Below are 21,169 nucleotides of genomic sequence, written 5' to 3'. Positions count from 1 at the left end.
GTCTAAGTGGTAGGCCTATTGATGTCCATTTCATTCTTCTCTTTTTCAATATTTGAAAATTTTCATAATTAAAATTTTAAGCGTAATTAAAATTTTTGAAATGCCAGTTTAAAGTTTAGGAAACTCACACAGTAGCCTAAAACTAAAGAAGAGCAGAAGCAAGGGATCAGTTAGCTAGCTAGTTAGTGCAAGACCTCTATTAAAGAGTACAGAGGAGTTCCCATCGTGGCGCAGTGGTTAACGAATCCGACTAGGAACCATGAGGTTGCGGGTTTGGTCCCTGCCCTTGCTCAGTGGGTTAACGATCCGGCGTTGCCGTGAGCTGTGGTGTAGGTTGCAGACTCGGCTCAGATCCCACGTTGCTGTGGCTCTGGCGTAGGCCGGTGGCTACAGCTCCGATTTGACCCCTAGCCTGGGAACCTCCATGTGCCGCGGGAGCGGCCCAAGAAATAGCAACAACAACAACAACAACAAAAGACAAAAGACAAAAAAAAGAGTACAGAGCTATGGCGGTGGACATGGGGTAAATGGATGGCATACACTGAGCAGGTGGAACCCACGATTGCTGAAGGTTTTTAGGTGGGTGGGGTAAAGTAAGCATCAGGATTAAAAAAAAAGAGATTAAATTCATTGAGTACCCATTATCCAGTCGCTGTTCATATTTAATCCTCACAACAAACCTATGAGGTGGGTACAATTCGCACCCATATTTTGCATGCAATCTGTTTCTCCAACCTTGGGACTGGGAGTAGAGGTGGTAGTTCCTGGGGCTTGGATTATGTAAAAAAGAAGTGGGCTCCTGACAGTGGGGTTGAGGGGGGGGGCTGTGGGGGGCGGTAGGGAAAGTAGGGGTTGGGTAGGCGTCCGCAGGGGCAGGGCGCTCCAGCGATTGGCCCAGCTGCCAAGGGAGGGTTGTGCAGATTCAGTCTGGCCAGCGGGTGGGAAGCGACAGCCCCGCTCAATCCCTCCAGCAACTGTCTCTTCTCTGCGACTGAAGTGGGGAGCCGGCGCGCCGAGCCCGGGAGGATGCAGTGCCCGCTGTGGCCTGGGGGCTCCCAGGGGCTCTGGCTGCTCCTCTGCTTCCTGCTGCTGAACAGCCACACTGGGGGCTGCAGCGACATTAGTGGCCACGGTCAGGAGGAAACTTGGGGCGGGGTGGGGGTGGTACGGGAAGGGCCAGGGAGTGATTCTGAGAGGAGAGGGTCGTGGGTGGCGGGGGGGGGGGGTGGTCTCAAGGTTAGTAAGCTAGGAGGAAAGGAATGTGTTTAGGGGTAAGAAGAGGTAAATGTAGAGAGCATCTCGCAGAAAGAGGTACAGGCTTGGAGTGGGACTCGGCATGTGAAATTTGGACCTAAGAGAAGCGGATTCAGAGGAAGATTGGGGATTCGGAAGGAGGACGGAAAAACCTATGGGCAGAGGGAAGTAAAACCGGCCTGTGAAGCCACAAGAGAAGCAAGACGCGCCGAGGAGCCAGGGCGAGAGATGCCCGGAGCTGAGGCATGTAGGGGACCAGGATGTCTGGACAGTAGGAGGAGGGGCCCTGGTATCAGGGTCATAGCTCTGGAGAGAAGGCTGGGCCGAGGGATGAGCCAAGACTTCCTTATAAGTCCTCGGAGCCTGGGCTCTGCGATCCAATGTCCGATGAGGGGTTAGCTAGGGATAAAAGCGGATGAAGGGGGAAAGGGTCCATCCTTCTTCCTGCCCCTTCGCTCTGCGCCAATAGGGTAGACAGCCGCTGACTCATTTCTGAGCCGTGAGAGACCTACTGCGCAGACTCAAGGATTCCAGAGCCCGGGGCGAGGGACCGACGGCGCAAACTCCTAGCCAACTCACCTTGCCTGAATCTTGGGTTTAGAGGCCAAGGCAGAGGATTCTCGAAGAACTGTGGGAGGAGGCCTAATGGCCTCCAGAATGACTGGAAGCGAGCCGTAGGGGGTAGGGGGTAGGGGGCGGTGGTGGTAAGTATGGTCAAGCCTTGTGGGAATGCCTGGCCTTCTTTACCTCCCAGAGCGCTTCCGGGCCAGGCTTTGGCCGCCGCTCAGCACCATGGACAGCGCCAGTCACGCTTGGGGACCAGGTCACAGCTTTTCCGATCACTTACAGGAAAGCTACCACAGAGAAAATGATCTCTCCTTCCAGAAGCTCTTTTTTCTTCTCAGTAGGGTACTGGAGGTTCTGCTGCTCCCTAAAACCAGGAGACTAGGATCCATTTCACTGGGGGGATTTTCCTTTTCATAATGACTCATGGTAATTCCACTATAGGAAAACAAAATGGACTCCCATCTACCTGGAATAAGGAAAGTGTGTATAGCATGAGGAATGAGTATCTTTACCCACTGTCCTTCCCTTATGCACAGTCAGGCAAACTGGCTTTCAAAACAAGGACCCACTCAAACCCGTACATACCAATACATTCTTCAAGGACTCCAAGACTCCTTTCTAATCCCTTCCAGTCTTCAAAGCTTTCTCTGAATGCAGTTCATCTGCTTTCCATGCCCTACCTCTTCACCTGACCATCCATTCCTTGTGTGTAACTTTCTGAGTCTCTGCTTAGTTCAATCTCCGCATGATGCTCTTTGTCCGTAAGCTTGGTTCTTATCTGGAAGTTGTTAGCAAAGGTAAATGAGGTGCAGGGGCCAAAGAATAGGGCAGGTGGTGATTGGGGGGAAGGGAAAAATGAAAAGAAGGAGGACTTGAAAAGAGGAAGGGATCTGGTGAGAGGGACAGAGACTAGTGGACACAAGGGTGATGGTGGATGGAAGTTGATTTCCTTCAACTGGAATTTGGAAGACTTCTGGCCAAGCTCCTTTCTCATACCACTATTTCGCCCTTAGATGGTCAGGGCCAAGTGGGAGTGGGGCAGCTCTGGCCCCTCCAAGGATTTACCACCCCGATCTTCCAGCATTTGCAAGTTGTACTCCAGCAGATTGTGCCCCAAGGTGAGTAAGAGCTGGAGAAGAGAGGCTGGGCCCTGGTCAGGTATGGGGGTATACTGAGGGGCCTTTCAATCTGAGAATAAGCTTTCTTTCCCAGAAGGCTCTACTTGAAATTTTCCTGTCATGCTCACCTCATGGAGAATGGGGTGAGACCAGAGTGGGGGTGGAGCTGGAAGAGTAGGCTATCTGCCCTTGAACACCCTGGAGGAGCCCAGCAGAGGCTTCTTGAAGAAGCCCCTGGAAGAGGTCAGCATCAACCTCCTTGGGACTAGCCCCAACCCCAGGCTCTATCTGAGTTTTTCCAGAGCCAAGAATCCTTAAGTTCTTAGCCAAGAGAAAACACACACACACACACACACACACACACACACACATATCTAAGCCTCTGGGTAGGAAGCAGAATACATTGTGTGACAAATAGAGGGAGGATGGAAAGGGAATGGGGAGTCCTTTGAAGACAGCTGACTGACCCTTCATTAGAGCAGATTTTCATGACTGGGGGAAGAGTCAGATAGGAAATCTGGCTTTAGTTCATATTACTATTACCACAAGTGATGTCTAGTGTATATAATGCTTTAGAAGAGTGGTTCTCAAAGTGCATGCCTGGACGAGTAGAATCAGCATCACTAGGAGACTTGTTAGAAATGCTAATTTTTGGGAGTTCCCGTCGTGGCGCAGTGGTTAACTAATCCAACTAGGAACCATGAGGTTGCAGACCTCCTGAATCAGAAACTCTAGGCATGAGGAAGAGCAATCTGTATAACAAGACTTGCAGGAGGTTCTGATACACCCTAAAGTTCAGGAATCACTGCCTTAGAGTTTTCTCAGCACTCTTTATATCCCTAATCTCATTTAATCCTCACAACAGCATCAAATGAGTCAGCAAAAAGAGAGTAAAATCCTAATCCTGACTGAATATTACATGCTAGGCACTGTGCTAAGCAACTTTTATATGCCATCTCATTTAATTCGCTCTGCAAGTTGTGATCCTTTATTTTTTATTTTATTTTATTTTATTTATTTGTTTATTTAGTCTTTTTAGGGCCACACCTGAGACATATGGAGGTTCATAGTCTGGGGGTCAAATCAGAGCTGTAGTATACCACAGCCACAGCAATGCAGGATCCAAGCCACATCTGCGACCTACACCAGAGCTCTCAGCAACAATGGATCCTTGACCCACCGAGCGAGGCCAGGGATTGGACCTGTGTCCTCAGGGATGCTAGTCAGATTCACTTCCACTGAGCCATGACAGCGACTCCATGATCCTTTATCTTGAGGGAGAGGAGGAGTGTTGCTCTCACTCTGGTCCCTGGTGTGGGCCAGTCAGAGGATCCCAGGTGTTAAAGTCATCATATCCTTTCTTTCTGCAGGTTTGTTCTGGAAGGATGACATGACCCAGAATGTGATGACCCAGAAGATGGGACATATCAGCCAACTCCACCCCCAGGATCCATGTGTGAGGGTTGGGCAGGCAGCCTCTCCCACCAAAACCACTGGGGCAAGGTGTGTGAGGAATATGGCTTGTCCATGCTCTCTGGTGGATAGACAGAGCAAGGAGGGGATGGGTATTCAAAGTGCAGTTAAGAGCTGCCATGAGCATTAGGAGAATGATTCAAAAGTCCTGGCTGGGGTCTGCGGTAAACAATTCCATGAGCCATTAGAGAAAGGGAAAGGTGGTGAGTGCTAGCAAGCCTAGGTCCCATTTTTCATTCCCATCTTTTTTAGGGGCAAACAAGAGGAGAAACTTCGGCTCCTATTCCCCAAGGTGAGACTCATGTGTCTTTTTAAGAATTTTAAGCTCCTGACTTTTGGTCCCATCTCTTTCTCTCTGGAGCCCTGTTGTCTTTTCTACCTGCTTCTTGACTCTTGGCTTCTCTCCTCACAGAGCCCAGTGGTCAAGGTGAACAGGGATCAGTGCTTTACCTCCAAAGTGGTTGCAAAGGCCCTGAAACGAGAGGTGGCCACTCCTGTCAAGGTGAGGGGCTTATTTTTTCTAGGGAGGTTGGAGGCATCACCAAGAGCCTGTTCAGATGAGGGATGCAGGTGCAAAGGAGGGACCGAGTATTGGAATGTGAACAGAGATGCTGAAGGAAAGATTTTTCCTATTGAAGGGTACCCCCACTTTCCTGTTTCCCAGACTACTTGTGGGTGTCCATTTGAAAGGTGGTGGGCCATGATACAAGTGCTAGGAGCCTCTAAGGATGAAATGATCTATGGAGTCGCACACAGGCATTGAGTTTAAAATATGCATGGAAAACTGCAGTCTTCAAAATTAAGTAAAAGATCCTCCTTTCCTCCATGTACTCCCTTGTATGTAGCAGGTGACAGCAAAGCTTCTTTGGATGAATGGGAGATGTTGCCCAGAGGCCCTCACATTGGGCACCTTTCCACATTGTTCTATTCTGGGGTCTGGACAAGTCACCTGGACAAGGCTCTGGGTTATCTCCTTGGGATGCTTGAACTCTTTAGAATCCAGGTTGAAAACATCCATGTAGCCCTCCCATCTCTCTTTAAAGATAAGACATTGGAAGTTCCCGTTGTGGCTCAGCAATAATGAACCTGACTAGTATCCATGAGGATGCAGGTTCAATCCCTGGCCTCACTCGGTGTGTTGGGGATCTGGAGTTGCCGTGAGCTATAGGGGGTAGGTCGCAGATGTGGTTTGGATCCTGCATTGCTGTGGCTATGGCATATGCCAGTAACTGTAGCTCTGATTCAAACCCTAGCCAGGAAACTTCCATATCCCTGGGTTTGGCCCTAAAAAGAAAAAAAAAAAAAAAGATGAGACATTGGGGCCCCAGTTGGTCAAGCAACTTACTCAAGGCTGCTTAGGAAGTTCATGGCAGAGCCAAGCCTGGACACAGGTCTTCTGATTTCCAGCCCTTCCCCTATGCAGCCTCTATCTTTCCTCTCGGAGACTGCAGTGGGTGTTGGGCTGTCCCAAATATCGGACTCCTCTGAATTGACAAAAGTTTTTTTTTTTTTGGATTAAGACCTAAATTACAAGAAGGTAGCAGCCAGAGGAAGATATGAAAGAAGGGCTTCCCAGGAAGAGAGCACCACAACAACCAATGCCCTGAGACAAGGATACCATGGCATGTCCGGGGAATAGACAGGAAAGTCAGCAACAGAAGGTTGGATTGGAGAAGTGGGCCCCAGGTTGACCATACAGGGGCTTATAGATGGTGAAAGGTTTGGATTCTATTCCAAGTGTAGTGGAAAGTTGACTGGGAAGTTTTTTTTTTTTTTTTTTTTTGGTCTTTTTAGGGCTGCACCCGTGGCATTTGGAGGTTCCCAGGCTAGGGGTCTAATCAGAGCTGTTGCTGCCAGCCTACTCCAGAGCCCTAGCAACACCAGATCCGAGCTGCATCTGCGACCTACGCCACAGCTCACGGCAATGCCGGATCTTAAACCACTGATCGAGGCCAGGCATGGAACTCAAAACCTCATGGTTCCTAGTCAGATTCGTTTCTGCTGCACCACAATGGTAACTCCAAATGGTAAGATTTTAAAGGAAATTTTAAGGAAGAGGATGTCATCATATGATATGATTGGGGAGCTTCTGTTGTGGCTCAGCAGGTTAAGAACCCTGATTAGTATCCATGAGGATGCGGGTTTGATCCCTGGTCCCACTCAGTGGGTTAAGATTCTGCATTGCCATGAGCCGTGGTGTAGGTCTCAGATGTGGCTTGGATCCTGAGTTGCTGTTGCTTTGGTATAGGCTGGCAGGTGCAACTCCAATTCAACTCTTAGCCAGGGAACTTCCATATGCCGCAGGTACAGCCTTAAAAACAAAAATAAATAAGTAAATAAACAAACAAACAACAAACAAACAAATAAATAAATAAATAAAAGGCCATTCTAATGATAGTGGGGATGGATTATGAAAAGGGCAAGTGTGACAACTGAGATTTCTGTAAGGAGCCCACCATTCTGCTCCAGGGGAGATTGAGGTGGTGACAGTGGAGCTGGCGCCTCCAGCTGGCTGTGTGCTCCATCCAGAGGCAGCCTGCACCTCTGGGGGCTTCTAGCCCCTCATGTCTCCTGGGAAATTGGTTCTCACTCCTTTAAGAGCAGCTGGGTTTCCTAAGCCTGGATTCGTTGCTGGATCAACATACTCAGAGCTAAGTGACAAACCAGCTTGTGAAGGACTTGTTGCTGTGGTGCTTTCAGGAAAGCAAACAAAGTGCTGCCATTTCTCTCCAGCCCGAGCCCAAGGGAGAATCAGGGGATGAGAACCCTATGATCCTGTGTGGGAGCAAAGGGGACAGGCGCTCAATCCAGGGCTGAGTCACCGTGGGCTTGCTCACATCAGGCTGTTATTGAAGCATGTGGGGGAGAGTAGGAGAGGAAGGGGCCCCCTCCCCACACACTGATTCCAATCCTTTGCTTGTTTCAGGGCTTCTTTGAGTCATCCCACACTGTGGGCCACAACCTTGTCGCTGACTGAGACCTCATGCGAAGCCTTTTGCCCCAGTGCCCTTCCCTTTGCCCTCCCAAGGGGCAGTTCCAGCATGACCTGAATCTGGATCATTAAAGTGACTTTCACGCAAACTCTCTGTGACTTGCCCTGAGGCAGGATGGGTGATGTTTGGACCTGGCCAGGACCTCTGACCTGAGAGTGGGGGGACCAGAACAGGGGGATGGGGTGAGGAGAGCTCAGTTGCTCCTTACTGCTAGAAGGCTGCCTCTGTCTTGTTTTTCTTCCAGTGACCATTCCAGAAGTGGGAAGAGCGAGGGTGGGCCCGCAGCTGGAATAGCAACCTTCTTTACCCACACCCAACTATGCTGTGTGGTCCTTCCATGTCAAGCCGGGACCCTGCTATTCTGTGGTCCACCTCCAGCATTCCTGCCAGGGTTTTCCTGCTTTTCATGCTCCAAGAATCTACATAGAAGTGCTGTAATGAAAGTGCACGCACATTAAATGTTTTGCTGACTCTTGCCAGTTTGCTTCTGGTGGCTTAAAAACTTAAAAAGGAGTGGGTAGGGAGTTCCCATTGTGGCCCAGTGGGTTATGAAACCAACTAGTATCCATGAGGATGCGGGTTCAATCCCTGGCCTTGCTTCTGTTGGTTAAGGATCCGGCATTGCCATGAGCTGTGGTGTAGGTAACAGATGTGGCTCAGATCCCATATTGCTATGGTTGTGGCTGTAGCTCTGATTTGACCCCTAGCCTGGCAACTTCCATATGCTGCAGGTGTGGCCCTAAAAAGCAAGATAATAGTAATAATAATAATAATAATAATAAAAGGGAGTGGATAATCTGATCACCCATGCTCCAACAGCCTAACACCAGAATGTCCTATTTGCAGAGCTTTATACTTTGCAAGGTACTCTCATACACATTGAACATTCACAGGTATGAGCAAATGGGCAGATATCAAGATTTTGTGGGAGTTCCTATCGTGGCTCAGCAGAAACGAATCCTACTAAGAACCATGAGGTTGTGGGTTCGATTCCTGGCCTTGCTCAGTGGGTTAAGGATCCGGCATTGCTGTGGCTCTGGTGTAGGCCAGCAGCAACAGCTCCGATTAGACCCCTAGTCTGGGAACCTCCATATGCCATGGGTGTGGCCCTAAAAAGATTTTGTTTTCCTAAGAAATCTCACTCCTTTGAGCAACTCAGAGAAATCAAGTGAGCAGTTCTCGATGGCACAGGGTCTTGATCATGCTGCTGTTCTTGCCTTCTCCTCTCTATTTGTTCTGTTCAGGGATGTACCTAAACCCAATACTAGTCCAGTCATATTCATTTATACCTCGTCCTCATTAAATCAAGCAAACTTTTCCACTCACCCACATTTTCCCCTCGTTCACTCCCTCTTTCTTTCTCATTCATTCTCAAACATTTAGAAAACCCTGTGCTTCACTGCGCCTGGCCTCTATGAGTATGTCTGTTTCCTTCCCTCAAAGACCTTGAAGAGTAGTCAGGAAAGTTAGCCAGGAGTTCCCATTGTGGCTCAGTGATAATGAATCTGACTAGTATCCGTGAGGAGGCAGCTTTGATTCCTGACTTTGCTCAGTGGGTTAAGGATCGGGTACTGCTGTGAGCTGTAGTGTAGGTTGCAAATGAGGCTAAGATCCCATGTTGCTATGGCTGTGGTGTAGCAACTGCAGCTCCAAATAGAACCCTAGTCTGGGAACTTCCGTATGCCACAGGTGCAGCCCTAAAAAAAAGCCAAAAATAAAATAAAAGGGGGAAATTTGGAGACAAACATGCACAGAGGGGAGATGACAGGAAGAGATACAGGGTAAACATAGCCACTAACAAGCCAGAGAGGAACCTGGAAAAGATCCTTCTCTCATAGCCCAAGAAGGAACAAATCCTCCTAACACTTTGCTTTTAGACGTCTAGCCTCCAGAACTGTGAGACAATACATTTCCATTGTTTAAGTGCCCAGTTTGTGGTATTTTGTTACAGCAGCCCTCAGAACTAATACAAGGTGACTTGTTGTTGTTGTTTTGTTGTTAGAGATGTTCTGCCTGAGTGAATAACCAATGCTACTCAAGGAGCAGGAATGTCTGGAGGGTTGGTTGGGGAAGGAAAATGAATGCACTCTTTCAAGGTTAAAGCCAAAAGCCTATTCAAGGACATCACAACAGCAATTGTCTCCTACATCATTACTTTTTCCCTGGATGCCTGATTGTTTTCATCAACATGTAAATTTACTGCAGTATCTCCTAGATTTAATTTTTTTCTCTGGTAATGGCACACTAGGTAATTCATACTGTTCTGCCTGCTGAAGACAACTTGTCTTAGTCTGATTCCTCCGCACATCAAAGCCTGAAGTAAGAGCTTGCATGGGTGGGTGTCATGCCATTTGGGATTAGATTTTAAGATGAAGAGAGAGGGGAGTTCCTGTCGTGGCTCAGCGGAAATGAATCTGACTAGCATCCATGAGGATGCAGGTTCAATCCATGGCCTCATTCAGTGGGTTAAGGATCCAGTGTTGCTGTAGCTGTGGCATAGGCCAGAGGCTACTGCTCCAAATTCGACCCTTAGCCTGGGAACCTCCATATGCTGTGGGTGTGGCCCTAAAAAGACCAAAAATAAAAAAGATGAAGAGAGAGAATGGGAAGGGTGAAACAGAAGGCTTGGGAAGATAATTGAAGGGTGTATTAAGGAGTTATGGACAACTGAAGTCAGTCCTTCAGAGGACTCTCTTAGGCATCATGTACAAGGCCTCTCACAGCTGTCCTCTGAGATAGAGAAAAAGACAGTGTCCTATGGGCCCATCCCCCATTGGGTCAAGGATTGCGCTATAGAATGCTAATTTCCTCATACTTCCAGGTTTTTCATGCATGGGAATGTCTGAGCAGATTCTCATGAGTATCTAATGCTGTGGTAGCAGAGAGGACCCAGGCCAAAAACAAAAGATATGCAGAGCAGGTGAGGCAGGTAGTGTCAGATACACCTGTATGTAACCAGTGGCTGCAGTACTAGCTTTAGTTAAAAGGTAACCCAAGAGGATCCTAGATGGAGCATAAGTGGTGTCTGATATACCTTAAAAGCTGGATGGAAAAGTATCCAAAACCTTCTTAAAAGCATCAAGCCGCTAGCAAAATAATGAGGCATAACTGACTCAGGTCAAGATCTAGGAAAGGAACAGAATCCAGATATGGTACACTCAGAGATCAGCATTGCTTTGGACTGGAAATTTCCCAGTCTGAGAAGCAGACAAAAAGCTGATTTAGACAGCCTATGGAGCTAGAGGAGTAGATGCTAGTGTCCAGGGCTGTGAAAGGAAGAACAGTGAACCATTCTCTGTTTTGTTCTGGAACCAAGAGGCAAACTCTAGGAAGAAGGAGAAATGGAAAACAATCTATCCTTGCTTAGACTGCAGCATGTCTGAAAATGGATTAAGGTTATATCAGATTGCTAGTGCTTTTGTAGGCAAAAGTAAATGAAAAACCTCTAGGACCTTAAATTATTTATACAAATAACTTTTCAAGTACTATACTCTGCACAGCAGAAAACAGAAACAAACCCACAGTGATCCAATGATTCCAAACCAAAACAACTATGCTTACTCTGTTTGAGCATATAAAAGCCAGATTGTCATTTCTGACAAGGATCTAGAAACCACAGAAAGTAATGTAGATTTTTTTAAAAGAATAAAGCATGTTGGGAGTTCCCATCGTGGCTCAGGGGTTAATGAATCCAACTAGGAACCATGAGGTTTCGGGTTCCAACCCAGCCTTGCTCAGTGGGTTAAGGATCCGGCATTGCCATGAGCTGTGGTGTAGGTCGCAGACGCGGCTGGGATCTGGTGTTGCTGTGGCTGTGGCATAGGCCAGCGGCTGCAGCTCCTATTAGACAACCAGCCTGGGAACCTCCATAGGCCATGGGTGTGGCCTTACAAAAGACGGAAAAAAAAAAAAAGAATAAAACATGTCAAAACACATGAGGCCGGAGAGAGGATTAAGGTGGCGGAATTGAAGGACTGGAGCTCAACTTCTCTCCTAAAAACAACAAAATTCACAACTAAAGGCTGAGCAATCTCCACCCAAATGGACCGGAAACCTTAAAAAAGATACCCTACTCTAGAAGAAAAAGAGGAGGCCACATCAAGAGGTAGGAGGGGTGATTTCATGACATAAACAACCCCATACCTCAGGGGTGGGAAGCTCCACAGACTGAAAACTAACTGGTTCACAAAGACTCACCTCCAGGAGTGAGAGTTCTGAGCCCCACATCAAACTCGCACGTGCGGGGATCTGGCACTGGGAGAAAGAGCCCTTGGAGCATCTGGCATTGAAAGCCAGTGGGGCTTGTGCGCAGGAGCTCCACAGGACTAGGGGAAACGGAGACCCCATTCTTAAAAGGCGCACATGGACTTTCACGCGCACTGGGTCCCAGGGCAGAGCGAGGTCTCCAGAGGAATCTGGGTCAAACCTGACTGCAGTTCTTGGAGGACATCCTGGGAAAACGGGTGAATATGGCTTGTTGTGAGGGACTGACATTGAAAGCAAATCTCTCGGGAATATTCAGCAGCTGCCTTTCTCTGGAGGGGGCCATTTTGGGAAAATCTGGCCCCACCCTTCAGTCAGCCTGAGAAACCCCAGGGCAAACAACAACCCAGGTGGGATCACAGCCCCGCCCCAAAGTAAACAGGCCACCTAAAAACCCCTCAGGCACTCAGCTGCCTCTAATCCCATCCAGAGACTAAGCCCCACCCACCAGAGGGATTAGAATCAGCTCCACCCACCAGTGGGCAGGCATCAGCCCCTCCCATCCGGAAGCCTACAGCAAGCCCCTCATACCGACTTCAGACACAAGGGGGGCAGACACCAGAAGTAAGAGAGGCTCATATTTTCCATTCCACTTCTCCAGAGGGAGTCACTTAATCTCTTTCTCAAGATCCATGATATAATAATCTGTGTGAATGTAATTATGTTTAAATATATGTATTTTATTCTGTAAAAAAAATAAAAATAAATACTTGATAAAAAAGTAAAAAAAAATAAAAATAAATACTTGATAAAAAAGGTAAAAAATAAGTAAAATAAAAACACATGAGGAGGAGTTCCCGTCGTGGCGCAGTGGCTAACGAATCCGACTAAGAACCATGAGGTTGCGGGTTCTACCCCTGCCCTTGCTCAGTGGGTTAACGAGCTGTGGTGTAGGTCGCAGAGGTGGCTCGGATCCTGCGTTGCTGTGGCTCTGGCGTAGGCTAGCAGCTACAGCTCAGATTAGACCCCTAGCCTGGGAACCTCCATATGCCGCGGGAGCGGCCCAAGAAATGGCAAAAAGGACAAAAAAAAAGACAAAAAAAAACACACGAGGCAGGAGTTCTCTTGTGACTCAATGAGTTAAGGATCCCGTATTGTCACTGCTGTGGTGAGGGTTTGATCCCTGGCCCCAAGAACTTCCACATGCTCTGGGTGTAGTCAAAAAAAAATACATGAGGCAAAATTGATAGGATTGAAGGGAGAAATAGAAAGATTCACTTTTGTAATTGGAAACATCAACACTCCTCTGTCAGAAATTGATAAATCAAGCAAGCAGAAGATCAGTAGGCACATAGATGACCTGAACACAACAATCATTCAGTTTGATCTAATTGACATTTAGAATACACCACCCAACACTTAGAATACACAGATTGGAGTTCCCGTCGTGGCGCAGTGGTTAACGAATCCGACTAGGAACCATGAGGTTGCGGGTTCGGTCCCTGCCCTTACTCAGTGGGTTAAGGATCCGGCGTTGCCGTGAGCTGTGGTGTAGGTTGCAGACTCGGCTCAGATCCCACGTTGCTGTGGCTCTGGCGTAGGCCGGTGGCTATGGCTCCGATTCGACCCCTAGCCTGGGAACCTCCATATGCCGCGGGAGCGGCCCAAAGAAATAGCAAAAAGACAAAAAAAAAAAAAAAGAATACACAGATTTTCTCAGGATCTCATGAAACATTCATCAAGATAGACCACCATAAAGCACACATTAACAAATTCAAAAGATTAGAAATCATACAGAATACATTCTCAGACCATTATGGCATTAAACTAGAAATCAATAACAGAAAGATTGTTGGAAAATACCCAAATATCTGGAAAACAACAGCTTTCTAAACAACCCAGGAGCCAAAGAAGAAATCTCAAGAGAAATTTTGAGATATTTTGAAGTAAAAATGAAAATGTAATTTATCACAATTCATGGCATGAGGAGAAAGCAGAGATTAGAAGGAAATTTATAGCCATGAATACATACATTAGAAAGTAAGAATAATCTAAAATCAATAAACTAAGTTCACACTTTAGAAAACTAGAGAAAGAAGAGCAATTTAAGCTTAAAGCAAGTAGAAGAGATAAATAATAAAAATTAGAGCAGAACTCAATAAAATTACAGGAAGATAATAGAAGTCAATAAAACTCAAAACAAGTTTTCTGAAAAGAAAGTAAATCAAATAGGAATTTTAAAACTTTAAAATATGAGAACCAAAAGTTTAAACTATTTGACTAGGTTTAATAGCAGATTAGAGACAGCTTAAACAGAATTGGTATACCAGACGGCAGTTCACAAGAAACCTAGCCCTTCCCTCCAAAAAGTAGAAAAAGGCAAAGGATAAAAAATTCAGGGGTAAAAAAGGGTGAAAAAACAAGGGGTACAGTGAGGGGGTCTACTCTTCATTTAACTGAAATCCCAGAAAGAGAAGATAATAGGTCATAAGCCATATTTTAAGAGATTGTAGCTGAAATTTTCCCCAAACTGTTGAAAGATATCAGTCCACCAATGCAAGATAACCAACAAATCTCAAGCAAAATATTAAAAAAAAAAAAAAACAAAAACAAAACTAGGAGTTCCCGATGTGGCTCAGTGGTAAGGAACCCGAATATATCCACGAGGCTCAATCCCTGGCCTTACTCAGTGGGTTAAGGATGTGGTGTTGCCATGAGCTGTGGTTTAGGCTGCAGATGCAGCTCAGATCCTGCATGGATGTGGCTTCAGAGTAGGCCAACAGCTATAGCTGCAGCTGGACCCCTAGCCTGGGAACTTCCATATGCCACAGATGCAGCCCTTAAAAAAGCAAAAAAAAAAAAAAAAACCCTAAAACCTAAAACTAAAACAAAAGCTGGAAGTTCCTGTTGTGGCTCAGCAGGTTAAGAACCCAACAAGTATCCATAAGGATGTGGGTTCAAACCCTGGCCTCACTCAGAGGGTTAAGGGATCTGGTATTTCCAAAAGTTGCAGCATAGATCACAGACACAGCTCAGATCTGGCGCTGCCATGGCTGTGGAGTAGACCAGTGGTTATATCTCCCATTTGACCCCTAACCTGAGAACCTCCATATGGCTCAGGTGTGGCCCAAAAAAGACCAAAAAAAAAAAAAAAGTATGATGAAACTGCAGGGGAAAAAAGACAAAGGAAAAAAATCTTAAAAGCAGCTGTGAATGTGGTGGAGGAGTTATTTCGAAGGAGCAACATTTAGTCTGATAATGAATTCCAAAATAGCAACAATAGAAGCCAGATAAATGACATATGTACTGAAAGAAAATAACTGTTATCCTAGAGTTCTATAACTAGCAAAATTATCCTTCAGGAGTTCCCGTCGTGGCGCAGTGGTTAACAAATCCGACTAGGAACCATGAGGTTGCGGGTTCGGTCCCTGCCCTTGCTCAGTGGGTTAACGATCCGGCTTTGCCGTGAGCTGTGGTGTAGGTTGCAGACGCGGCTCGGATCCTGCGTTGCTGTGGCTCTGGCGTAGGCTGGCGGCTACAGCTCCGATTAGACCCCTAGCCTGGGAACCTCCATATGCCTCGGGAGCGGCCCAAGAAATAGCAACAACAACAACAACAACAACAAAAGACAAAAGACAAAAAAAAATTATCCTTCAAAATGAAGGAGTTGGAGTTCCCATAGTGGATCAGTGGAAAGGAATCTGACTAGTATCCATGAGGACATGGGTTCAATCCCTGGCCTCTAACAGTGGGTTAAGATTCCTGAGCTGTGGTGTAGGTTGCAGACTGGGCTTGGTTCCATGTTGCTGTGGCTATGGTGTAGGCCAGCAGCTGTAGCTCCAATTCCACCATTGGCTTGGGAACCTTCATATGCCTTGGGTGTGGCCCTAAAAATATAAATAAATAAATAAATACAAAATGAAGGATTTGCACTTCTGTGTGGGCTATAAGAAACTTAAAGATAAGTGCTTCCATTCTTTTTTTTTTTTAACTTTTTAGGGCCACACCCATGGGATATGGAGTTTCCCAGGCTAGGGATCAAATTGGAGCTGTAGCCACTAGCCTATACCAGATTCAAGCCCAATCCTCAACCTACACCACAGGTCACAGCAATGCTGGATCCTGAACCCACTGAGAAAGACCAGGGATCGAACCCTCATCCTCATGGATCCCAGTCAGATTTGTTCCTTGGAAGGGAACTCCAGTGCTTCCATTCTAACAAGAAAATAGCTAGTTTACTATAGAATCATAATTATTTTCTTTTCTTTATTTTATTTTATTTATTTATTTATTTATTTCTGTCTTTCTGTCTTTTCTAGGGCCACGGCCACGGCATATGGAGGTTCCAAGGCTAGGGGTTTAATCAGAGCCACAGCTGCCAGCCTACACCACAGCCATAGCAATGCCAGATCCAAGCCGTGTCTTCAACCTACACCACAGCTCATGGCAACACCAGATCCTTAACTCACTGAGTGAGGCCGGGGATCAAACCCAAAACCTCATGGTTCCTAGTCGGATTCGTTAACCACAGAGTCAGGACAGGAACTCCTCTTTTCTTTTCTTTTTGTCTTTTTAGGGCCAAGCCTGTGGCGTATGGAAGTTCCCAGGCTAGGTGTCGGGTCGGAGCTGCACCACAGCTACAGCAACACCAGATAGTGTCAGATCCTTAACCCACTGAGCAAGGCCAAGGATCGAACACTCATCCTCATGGATACTAGTCAGGTTTGTTACCACTGAGCCACAATGGGAATTCCCAGAATCATAATTCTCAAGTGCATCAGAAAGCTAAGGACACAGGGAGCTGATTTCTTTCAGGGCAAATTTAGACAGACACTTCCAGGTTCTTTACATGAAATTTCAGCCCTGAGCTCATCAATTTTTGCCGCCAAGTCTCCAGAGCATGTAGAAAGAACTAACCCATCCTATAACATTCCTTATCTCCCTAAAATACTCTATGGCAATAAACTCTTCGTCATTCAGAATTTAGCTTTCTATAAGCAATTGATTACAAGCATCCCCAAACAACGATTTGAAGAATCATCTTGCCACTGCATGTCATGGACTGCCAGCATTCACTTTACCACTACAAACAGTAATTAATGCCTTTAATTTTTTTTTTCTTTTTTTTTTTTTTTGCTTTGTAGGGCCGAACCCCCGGCACGTAGAGGTTCCCAGGCTAGGGGTCTAATCAGAGCTACAGCTGTCGGCTTACACCACAGCCACAGCAGCGCCAGATCCAAGCTCTTTGGGAACCACTATCTGTGCCATATTCCCATCAGCCAATGTTTAATCAAAGAGGCAGAACCACTAGGGATTGTAGCAGCTTTGTTTGAAGTAACTTGGAAAGGAAGCTTCTTTTTCACTCCCACTTCTTTTCCCTGCCACTTTATATCAAGAGTACTAGTATTGGACAATGTCTTAGATTTCACATGAGGGTATGTCCAAATTAAGGGATGTGTGTGTCACTTGTCATAAGGGTACAAGGTTTTCATCCAAACAAAGGACAAGAGTGGAACCTGGAATTAAGGTAGAGAGTTCCCGTTTCCCCACTCATATTTGTGCTCCATCATTCTTCACCTTGCTCTATGTCCACAAGTTAATGCCTTTGGACTGCATCAACCAGAGGCCCTTGATCACTGACTCCTGGTTGGATCTGTCCGATAGCAGGTATTGGCTAGATGCATATTCCTCTGGCTCCTTCCCTGACAGGCTGTGAAAGGACAGACGTTTCTATTCCTTCACCTGTCCACACCTTTATGAATATCTCCTTCATTAAACTTTTACTCAGAGTAAGTAAAAATTATTTACTCTGATTGAATGTGTCATATGTTTCAGGCCAAGTTCAAGACATCAGACTGTACAAAGATGAAGAGAAAGTTAGTAAACTAGAATATGCTTCAAAAGAAAATATCTAGAATGAAGTGTAGAGAGACAAAAGAATGGAAACTACAAAAGATAAAGGAAAACCTTAGAATGTACCACAAGAAATTCTAACATAAATTTGCTTGAAATCCCAGAAAGAAGAGGAGCAAGAAAGTTGGGGCAGAGTCAATATTTAAAGAGATAATGTCTGAGATTATTTCAAAGCTGATGAAAGCCATCAGCCCTTGTATGCAAGAAGCCCTTTTATTAAAGAGAATAAATAAAAAGAAATCCCTCCTAAGTCACAGCCTACTGAAACTGTGGACATATCAAAGACAGGTTACCTACAAAAGAGTAGCAAGAATACTGACAGATAAGTTCTCCCCCCAAAAAGAAGAAGAAAGTGGATTAAACAAGCACTACCTTAAATTTGCTCCTAGGATCCACCTGCCTGTCTCCACCCTGTTTTCTGTCCCAAGATACCGACCTAAATGGACCATATCAATCAGCTCCGTATTGCTCTGGATTCTGTTTACATTAGGATGAAGGTAATATCTAGAAAGAGATCAGAGGGAGGGAATGAGAAGAATGAGGAGAGGGTATCAATTTTCCCAGCTTCTTCCGTGTGAGGAGTTCAGGGTGTCTGCTTCCCCCAGCACACATGTGCCAGAGGAAACATGTACAGGGGTATATTTGTAGTCACAACATTCATGACAATCCAAGACTGGGGATAATCCAAAATCCAGGTAAAGAAATAATCCAAAATCCAGGTAAAGAAGCTTTTCTTTACAGTGCTATAAAGCATGCATCATGGCCAAAAAGAAAATGAATATTAGTTACCTTTGGGAAGAAGATATGACTGAGGACACAATAAGGCTTCTAAGGTATGGAAATGTTCCATTTCTTTTTTTCTTTCTTTTTTTTGCCTCATTTTATGGAAATGTTCCATTTGTTGACCTGGGTTACATGGGTATTCATTTTGTGAACATTTATTAAGCTCTTTATTTTTGCTTTATGCACATGTCTGTTTTTCATATTTCATAATTTACAAAGATCTTAAAAAGGAAATAAACACAATGAAGTGATAAAGATGGCAGGGGAATTGTGGAAGGTGCAGAGAAAGAAGACTTTTCTGAGCATATCTTTATATAGGCTTGACTTTTGAACAATGTAAATATTTTACATATTCAAAAATAAAGATGTATCAAAATAGAAATAAAAATAAAATCCTCTCATGAAAATGAACAGGGAGTGGCTGGTGGCTCAGCGGGTTAAGGATCCAGCATTGTCACTGCTGTGGCGTGGGTTTGATCCCTGGCTGGTGAACTTCTGCATGCTGCTATTATGGTCACTAAAATCAGTTCTTACTAAAAGCGGCCAAGTCTCTTTGGAGCAATGGCTGTTTCCATGTCTAGGCCAAAGAATAAAAAAATTACTCTGGGAATTCCCGTTGTGGCACAGCAGGAATCAAATCTGACCAGTATCTGTGGGAATGTGGATTCGATCCCTGGTCTCACTCAGTGGGTTAAGGATCCGGCGTTGCCATGAGCCATGGTGTAGGATCACATAGATTGGCTTGGATCTGGTGTTGCTGTGGCTGTGGCTGCAGCCCGCAATTACAGCTCTGATTTGACCCCTGGCCTGGGAACTTCCATAAGTGCAGGCGTGGCCCTAAAAAGCAAAAGAAAAGAAAAGAAAAGAAAAGAAAAAAAAGAAAAGAAAAGAAAAGAAAATGTACATCTTGAAATGATGGAAAGCAATGGAGCTCTCAGTGATTAATGGGAAGTTTCAAAAGGAAACAAGAGCTGCTTTAAAGGAGGTTTCACTTTGGGACAATTTGAATATCAAAAGAACAATTACTGTGATGGACTGATACACACTGAGCATGCAAAAATCCATACTTCCATAGTAATGTTCAAACAAGAAAAATCATAAAAAATATTTTTAAAAAATTGGAGTTACCTGGTGGCTCAGCAGGTTAAGGATCCAGTATTGTCAGTACTGTGGCTCTGGTTACTGCTATGATGTAGGTTTGATTCCTAGCCAAGGAACTTTTGGGCACAGCCAAAAAAGAAAACAACAAACTTATTTGCTACTCTTGGAGGTAACTATTATACCAACTCATTACTCTGCAAATTAATAAAGAGAAGAAACTAAGAATGTATACTACCTTTCCAGTTAGAATTGTATTTCAGGGTAACTAAGCCTAGTTGATGAGAAAATGCTCTCTTTTTTTGTTTTTGTTTTTGTCTTTTTAGGGCTGCACTCAAGGCATATGGAGGTTCCCAGGCTAGGGGCTAAATTGGAGCTGTAGCTGCTTGGCCTACACCACAGCCACAGCAACATGGGATCTGAGCCGCATCTTTGACCTACACCACAGTTCACGGCAATACTTAACCCACTGAATGAGGCCAGGGATCAAACCCATATCCTCATGGATACTAGTGGGGTTCATTACTGCTGAGCCATGACAGGAACTCCTGAAAAAATGCTCTTTATGAAATAATATCAGCTAACCAGTGTTAAAGGAATGATAGAATTAGAAAAGCCACCTTTTTAGTCAAGGATCGTCAATGAATGGCAAAACCTTAGATGTAAAATTGATGGGGAACTAGATATTCTCACAGTGCCAAATATCTTCCCATGGACTACACACATACTAGTCACAAGAGGAAATCATAACTTGATGATAGAGCACTGTTTATGCTAATTTCTTCTTTCTTTTTTCCTTCCTCCCCTCCCTCCCTCCTTCTCTCTCTTTCTTTTTTTCTTTTTTCCTTCCTCCCCTCCCTCCCTCCTTCTCTCTCTCTCTTTCTTTCTTTCTTTCTTATGTCTTTTCTAGAGCTGCACCCACGGCATATAGGGGTTCCCAGGCTAGTGGTCTAATGGAGATGTAGCCACCAGCCTACACCAGAGCCACAGCTATGTGGGATCCGAGCTGCGTCTGTGACCTACAGACGTCAAATCCTTAACCCCCTGAGCAAGGCCAGGGATCAAACCCGCAACCTCATGGTTCCTAGTTGGATTTGTTAACCACTGCGCCACCAAGGGAACTCCAGTTTATGCTAATTTAAAGAGAATTAAGAAATATAACCAGATGCAATGTTGGGGGTTTTTTTATTTAATGATTTTTATTTTTTCTATTATAGTTGGTTTGCAGTGTTGGTTTTTGATTGACTCCTATTTTAAACAAAACAGCAGATAAAAGTCATTTGTGGAAAAAATTTGAGATATTTGAATATGAACTAAGCATTAAACAATATTTGCCAATTATTGTGAATTTTGCTACATGTCAAAGTGGCATTTTAGTTATATGGGAAAATATCCTTATTTCTTGGAGATGCATGTTGGAACATTTAGAAGGGAAATATAATGTCTACTGGCTACTTTTAAGTAAACAATAAAAAGAAGCGAATATGGCAATAGTATCAATAACTGGTAAGTCTAGGTAATGATTGTATGAGTATTTATTACGCACTATTATCTTTTTTTGTATTTTGTAAATTTTTTACTAAAGAGCAAAAGTAAAATGATCATTTTTTTTTTTTGTCCTTTTAGGACCAAACCCGTGGTGTATGGAGATTCCCAGGCTAGGGGTCTAATCAGAGCTGCAGCTGCTGGCCTACACAGCCACAGCAATGCAGGATCCTCAACCCACTGAGCAAGGCCTGGGATTGAACCCATGTCCTTGTAGATACT

The 21,169-nt window shown here is 45.1% G+C and overlaps 1 protein-coding gene across 1 annotated transcript; it reads left to right on the top strand.

Annotated features, from left to right (window-relative positions):
- Positions 1-925: 925 nt before the first annotated feature.
- Positions 926-7,880, top strand: RESP18 (regulated endocrine specific protein 18). Its single transcript, XM_047770490.1, has 6 exons — positions 926-1,132; positions 2,835-2,939; positions 4,310-4,442; positions 4,665-4,704; positions 4,825-4,914; positions 7,339-7,880. Exons 1-6 carry the CDS (start codon positions 1,027-1,029, stop codon positions 7,387-7,389), a joined length of 525 nt encoding a protein of 174 aa, XP_047626446.1. The 5' UTR covers positions 926-1,026; the 3' UTR covers positions 7,390-7,880.
- Positions 7,881-21,169: the final 13,289 nt, after the last annotated feature.

The sequence above is a fragment of the Phacochoerus africanus genome, chromosome 3 (assembly GCF_016906955.1).
Source record: "Phacochoerus africanus isolate WHEZ1 chromosome 3, ROS_Pafr_v1, whole genome shotgun sequence".
Lineage (NCBI taxonomy): Eukaryota > Metazoa > Chordata > Mammalia > Artiodactyla > Suidae > Phacochoerus > Phacochoerus africanus.
This window is presented reverse-complemented; position numbering and strand designations above follow the sequence as displayed.